The sequence below is a fragment of the Myzus persicae genome, unplaced genomic scaffold (assembly GCF_001856785.1).
Source record: "Myzus persicae strain clone G006 unplaced genomic scaffold, MPER_G0061.0, whole genome shotgun sequence".
NCBI classification, from domain to species: Eukaryota; Metazoa; Arthropoda; class Insecta; order Hemiptera; family Aphididae; genus Myzus; species Myzus persicae.
The window spans coordinates 105,971-112,913 of NW_019103155.1; the positions used below are offsets into that span (position 1 = coordinate 105,971).

At 34.4% G+C, this 6,943-nt stretch overlaps 1 protein-coding gene across 1 annotated transcript in view; it reads right to left on the reverse strand.

The window, feature by feature from the left end:
• Positions 1 to 387: 387 nt before the first annotated feature.
• The window catches only part of LOC111033872 (basic-leucine zipper transcription factor A-like), a 55,798-nt gene continuing 49,242 nt past the window's right edge, over positions 388 to 6,943 (reverse strand). The window contains exons 5-6 of the mRNA XM_022314807.1: positions 4,352 to 4,508; positions 388 to 3,066 (exon numbers count right to left, since the gene is read on the reverse strand). Of these exons, the coding sequence (XP_022170499.1) occupies positions 1,737 to 3,066; positions 4,352 to 4,508 (1,487 nt within the window). The 3' untranslated portion in view covers positions 388 to 1,736. The remainder of the gene's footprint in view (positions 3,067 to 4,351; positions 4,509 to 6,943) is intronic.

Here is a 6,943-nt window from a genome sequence, read left to right on the forward strand (position 1 = left end):
TCAAATAATATCATGATTATTTGTATTAAGCATATTATTTAGTTTATTTTTCTGATGGCGAGTAATATATTTCAAGAATACAACCATTTAACAAAAACTATATAATATGTTAATTGGCACATTACTTAAAATCGCTTAGCGAAAAATGTACATCCCAATAATGACGCTCTTACCTTCGCTGATGAATTCGGTGTAATTTATGTTGTTTATGTTACATTATTGTTTTTCTATTATATGATCACACCGTGGACTTAATTGCATTGGTATTACACTTCACTATATGGAAATTGTTGGATTTTTTTCGATCCGTTCATGTGCGTACAAAATATTGTGCACAATAACCAAAATATCGACATAGGTGGAAATAAATATAAAAGCATAACGTTATACTAAAAATGATTAAACAATTTTAATTTCGTATATTACACGCTTTCCGTAAAACTAAACACAATAATCCGAGTACAATAATAATAACATATATCAGTCTAGATTACCTATCATATGTGAGGAAAGACACAAAATTAATAATCATCGATAACATAATATATATTATATGATATTGTTATGTTTTCAAGTGTAAAAAAATTACAATATAATACTATATTATTATATGCGTATACGACGTATTCATAAATATTATACTTGGTTAACTCGGAATAATATTACAAACCTATTTTATATAAATAGATTCTTTTATTTAAATATCCGTATTGTGTTGCGTGTAAAAGAAACATGTATTTCAATCGTACAATATCATTTTAATTATTAATTTATATAATAGTATACAAAATTAAATCGTTCCTCCCCTCAAGCATAAAAAAGAGAAAAAAAGATATCGCTCACGACAGACGTAAGCAAGCGTGATATCGTAATATCATAATCATGGGTCGGGACTTGAGCGCTTATTTAAATATTTGTATATTACTTAAATACATATAACTGTATGCTTTATCTCAAACTTGATATTTTTTTTAATGTAAATATTTAGGTACTTACATTAGTATATCTATTAAAATTATGATAAATAATTAATACCACCGGTTTGATAGTGTCTAGAAAAATATTCCATTCAAAACATAACCGTGACAAAAAAAAAAAAAAATAGTATTAATATAACAATAAATGATTCTGCACAATTTTAAAAATGGTACGTATTACCCAAAACTGATACACCAGTAGCGGTACTACACCTCAGACGCGAGTGCTCATAGTCCCGAGTCCTGATTATACCCTACAATTATACAGGAATAGCAAGGGACATATTCTTTTACATTGCCTGCAGAATTATTGCAAAAATAATAATTGATAATAATAATATTATTATAACCATTATTGGCATATTCGTAAAAAAATCGTGTAAGTTATAAATACAGTATGTTGGTAAAAAAAAATAAAAACAAAAAAAAAATCACTTTTACATTTTCCTTACTCGAGTGTAGGACGAGGTGGAATAGGAAGTGAGGGTGGCAGAGAGAGAAGGAGAGGAGGAGTAGGAGGAGCAGGAGCAGTAGGATTCAGGTACGTCGGTGTAAAAGCATTTACGAACGACGATGAGAAGAAAAAAAAATGGCCGTATTCGCGTATAGTATAGTCGTGATCATAACAACAGACGCAAAACTATTGAGCAAAAACATTTTGAACTGCGTTCGATCGTCTCGCGGTGGTTTTGGCGGCCGTTCCCGCGTCGTACTGTTGGAAACGATAACGATAATATTGTTATTATCATAAACATATCGCTACGCTCGTCTGGCGACGCCCACTGCGTATCTCCGTCTCCTGTCCTGACCCAGTTTTGGCACGTCCTTGAAGAACTCTTCGTCGCCTTCCAACTCTTCGTACTCGTCCTCGTACACATCTCCGCCGTCGTTCGGGTCGGAGTCGTCCGCTGGAGGAGGCTGCGGCAGTGACAACTTGTCCGTGAACGGGCGATCGGCCGCCGTGGCCGTGGCCGTCGTGGTCGTCGTCGTGGTCGCGGTCGGCGTCGCGGATTCTGAGGCGACGACAGCCACCTGCGTCGGCCGTTGCTGTTGCTGTTGCTGTTGCTGTTGCTGCTGGTTGATGGCACTGTTTTTGGTCGACGACGAGCTAACCTGCACTGAAACCGAGACCGACGATTCGGGAGCTTCGCGAGCGAAGTTCCGCCGGGACTCTTCGTCGTCCACGTCCTCTTCGTCACCCAGTCCGACGGCCGCGACCGCTTCGTCATAGTTACCGTCGTACTGTGCACCGTCTCCGTTGTACTGCTGCTGCTGGTACGACGACGGAGGCGGCGATTCGTCCACGGGCGGCAGCGGTCCGTTTTGCAACCGGAAGCCGTGCCGGAAGTTTTGGTTTCCGAACCGCTCAGACGACAACAAGACCGGATGCTGCTGCTGCTGCTGTTGTTGTTGGGACTGTTGCAGATGTTGCTGCTGATGTCGGTACGGCGGTGGCGGTGGCTGCTGCTGCTGTTGATGTTGCAGATGATGCTGCTGATGCTGCTGCTGCTGTTGTTGTTGCTGTTGGTGTTGCTGTTGCAGTTGCTGCTGTTGCTGTTGCAGATGTTGCTGCGGCGCCTTGGACGGGAAGTGTCGAGGTGGTTGGAAGTTGGACACCGTAAACGGTTTGGGCTGCTGCTGTTGAGGTGGCGGCGGCGGCGGTGGATGGTACCTGTGGTGGGACTGCTGCCCCTTGGGCCCAGGCCCTTGTTCCCGTTCTTTGAGGCTCTCCTGGAAAGCGTTGTGCAGTGCTATCAGAGCCGCTATCGTTTCTGGCGAGTTTGTCGGATACGAGACAGCCGGCTGCTGCGTCGGTTTTGGCGTGCTAGTCATCACTATCGGCTGCGATGGACGCTTGGTGCTCGTGGCCGCGCTTGTCGTGGTTGTCCGTGGCGTTGTGGTCGTGGTGCTAGTGGTCGTCGTGGTGGTCGTCGTCATTGCAGCGACCGCGGCCGTGGCCGCCAGCGCTCCTATTGGCCCTGAGACCGTTGTCATTTCCTCGTCGAAGTAGTCGGGCGTCCCGGAACACTCTTCTTCGTCTACGTTACACTGCACCGGTTCCTGTTCCGGTGGTTCTTCCGGTGCAATTCTGAAAGAATTCGCCACATGAATATATGTATGGGAGATAATGTAGTAATATAATATAATATAATCGAGAGAAATGTCGGTTTTTGTGATTTTTACTTTTCAACTTCATTTCAGTCACTTATCGTTTTTGATTTACTTAATTTTTTCATTAATTATTTTAACAAATTTACAAGATATCGACAAACCAAATCAATTATAATTTATAACCATAATTTTTTTTTGTAAATTATTAATAGACTACTTACAACTAATTAATTAAAGATTAGTATTCATAACGCATGTAGGTATCAGAAATATACTACATTTTTATGTAAATATTAAATAGCCAATGAGCCGAAATATTTAGAATAAAATTACATACTATGTCTTTGTGACACTTAATTAATTCATTATTATTTACAATACCTCACGAATAGACAATATATGGATTTTGATCAAACAAAAAAATCAATTGAATTTACTGAATAAGTAATAACTAATAAGGCAGTGCAGCACGACTATAATATTGTGCAAATACATTTTGTTTTTATTTTAAATTATTATTATCATTTCTTTAAATGTGTTTGGTACACTAAGTAAGTGCTTATTATATGATGTCGTAATACACGCTGTGTCAAAACGACGAACATTGATACAACATACTAAATTGGCAAATTACACTACTTAGTGCAAGTCAAATTTTGAAAGTTTCCATATTATTATGGTTATTGAATAAAATAATAAAAAATTGTAAAATTGAAATAACAATATTCTATACTATAATTATTTGTATTAATATTTAAGAAAATCAGCTCATCAAGTAAATACATTTGTATGTACTAAGGAGATATATTTTATAATTATATAATAACATATAATATAATAATATGGCACATTTCAACGTACCGCCTATCGATGGTATGCACATATTTTAATGCCCAGTGGGCATATGATATTACATTGTTGGATAATATTTCATTTATTTTATTGATAAAGTATCAAACAAAATGGTAAAAACGACCAGGGCAAACAACTTATTCACGCAGATAACTTGTATGATAATTTTATCGCGGCATTATAATAAAAAACGCAACCTCAAAAATTGAACGTATAAACCTGTTGTACAGATTTTCGAATGGACCCAAAATAATTTTCGTACGATAATAATTATATACCTTCGAATATTTAAGCTTTATTAAACAATCTTTCATTAAAAATTATTCACTCGCACTTATACGACTTAATTTCTGTGCACCTTATTTATGTTATAGATTCGTTTATTGCAGTAATATGTTGCAATTATTTACCCATAGCCCGCTCCGTTGTTTCCGTACAGCTCCAAGTTAAGATCGAAGAAACTTTCGCTCCTGCTGCAATCTACTTCGTCCAAACGTTCGCATACTCTGGTCTCCTGATCGAATACCGTCCCGTTTAGACATAAGAATTTGATATCGGTGATTTCCGCTGGAATAAAAAAAAAACAGAATTAAAATCAAATCCTTGAGCGTATTGAACGTATTAACATATCATATATAATATTATTACGATTGGATATTGTATTAGCATTTAGTACACTTAATCAGAATTTTTTTTTGGTATGCAATTATATTAGATTTGAACTTTTTAATCATAAAGGTATTGAAATTCAGTTAATTTATCGACATTGGATAATATGTAGTAATTTAAAACTCAATTCGATTCAATAGTCGTGAAGTGATTAATGTGTTTTCATTTAATTCGAATCGTTTCGAATCATTTCTAAATATTATTTCAAGAAGGAAATCAACCATTTTGTGTTGTTTTATATTTGTATTTTATCTGAATTTACTTAGTACAAGACCAAGATGTGCAGAAAAGTCACTTTATTACTATTACAATTTAAGCTAGGTTTCTCTACAACAGTATTCTTATTTTGCAAAATATCTTTTGTATGACGACTGACTTTTGTAATCGAACTATTGTAAAGGTAGCCTATACATTAAAGTCACTGAAAAATTAAATATGATGCATAATCAAATTATATTTATATTTTACACACGTTACATGATTTATTCTAACTGCTGGGAGTCTAACCCAAATTGGGTGGTTGGAAGTACAAAAAGTATAGTCCACTAAACGAATATGAGAAATTGCAATGAAATTAACAAGTTCAATTATTTTGGTTTATATAGTAGTACCACTAATAAATAAAAACGGGAGTATTCTAGTATGTGAGTATTATTATACTTAAAGTACCGGTACGAGATTTTTGAGACCGAGGGCAACTATTAAAGTTTTTCAAATCAAATATTTACAATATATAATATAATAACATTTACAGTATAATATCTTAAGTCAGCAAAATTGTAAAAATATTTGTGGTTATTACACATTTTTCGTCACCCTCATATAAGTATCAGATCTCTAGTTACTTTGTTGGGCAAAAAGGAAACAATCTGTTACAGATAGCTTCTTACTATATTACGATTTTTATACGGCTATTTCAACATATTATGATATCGTGTTAAATATTATGAACTCAAAGACTATAAAAGGCTAATTAAGTTTTATTTTCTTAAACAATATTATAAACCATACTATAGCTACCTAATACATTGGTTAGAAGATAATACGATTATTTTAAAAACATTTTTAAAATAAGTTTTAATTGAGAGGCGATATTTTTTGCAAAATATGATGTATATTCAATTCAGAATTCAGATATAAACCTATAAAATGCAAACGTAAAATAATTTGAATGGGTCAAATGGTCAACTTTAATCAAAATAAAGGCTCTATGAAAATAATTACTGATACAATAAGTAACTTAATTTAGAAATTGAAAACTTCTTTTTTCATCAATATTTTAGGTTGGTTATATTTTATAAGCTCACCATTCTTTTAACATATAAAACTATGTATTAACTATCGCGCATTGAGTCTTTCGTGTAATTTTCACATCTGTTTTTAATCAATTCCCTCATGTTTTGGTTTTCGACCGAAAAAACTTTTTTTTCTGTTATTTGGAGTAAGGAAGCAATCATTTTAATTGCGTATCTCTACGTATGAGTTTGAATTAACAGGAATTCTGAAAAATTCGAAAATTGTCATAATCACGTCTTAATCGATTATAGACTATATAATGATATAGATCCTAGGATATTAGGCAGCTATTATAAGTTATAACGACAGCGCCTGGAGTTAATGTTTATGCAGGAAATTCAGTGTGTACAGTAATATTAAATATATAGGTATCAAGAGTTGTTTTATGACCGAAAACGTGATTTTGTCACTTTGCTTATAATATATACATATATAGTTATTGTGTGTGAGCCATATTTTATAACACTTGTTGTTTAGTACCTATATAACATAATCATCGTCGTAATACAATAGTATCGTACCTAGTTTAAACAGTACTTATGCTCTGGTTAATGCGTTCGGTTGCAACCAGCCATTATAATATTATATGCACATAGGCAATATTATAATACACATTACGTCGTTTTATACTCGGCCGACTTATTTAGTATTGAAAGCGTGTTATTTTTATCGCTCGTGCCGATCGTATATTATAATATTGTGCTGCAGCATTCGTGGTTTACAGTAATGTATATGTTACGGTGAAAGATGAATATTGGTGAATGTCGTCATTCTCCGGTGAATGACGTCTATTACCAAAATGATTTGATTATGTAGGTAAATGGTGTAAAAAACCAGATTATAAATTCAAATGTACATCTTTCACCGGCCATTGATGTCATTTACCAAAACTGGTGGTAAATGATGATAAATCTCAAATAATACACTGATTTTTTTACCATAGGTACTACTTATAATAATGATTCATTGTTGGTGGGTAATTCATTTTTTATTTTAGGTATTTATTTGAATGGGATAATAAGTTAATTAAAAATAAT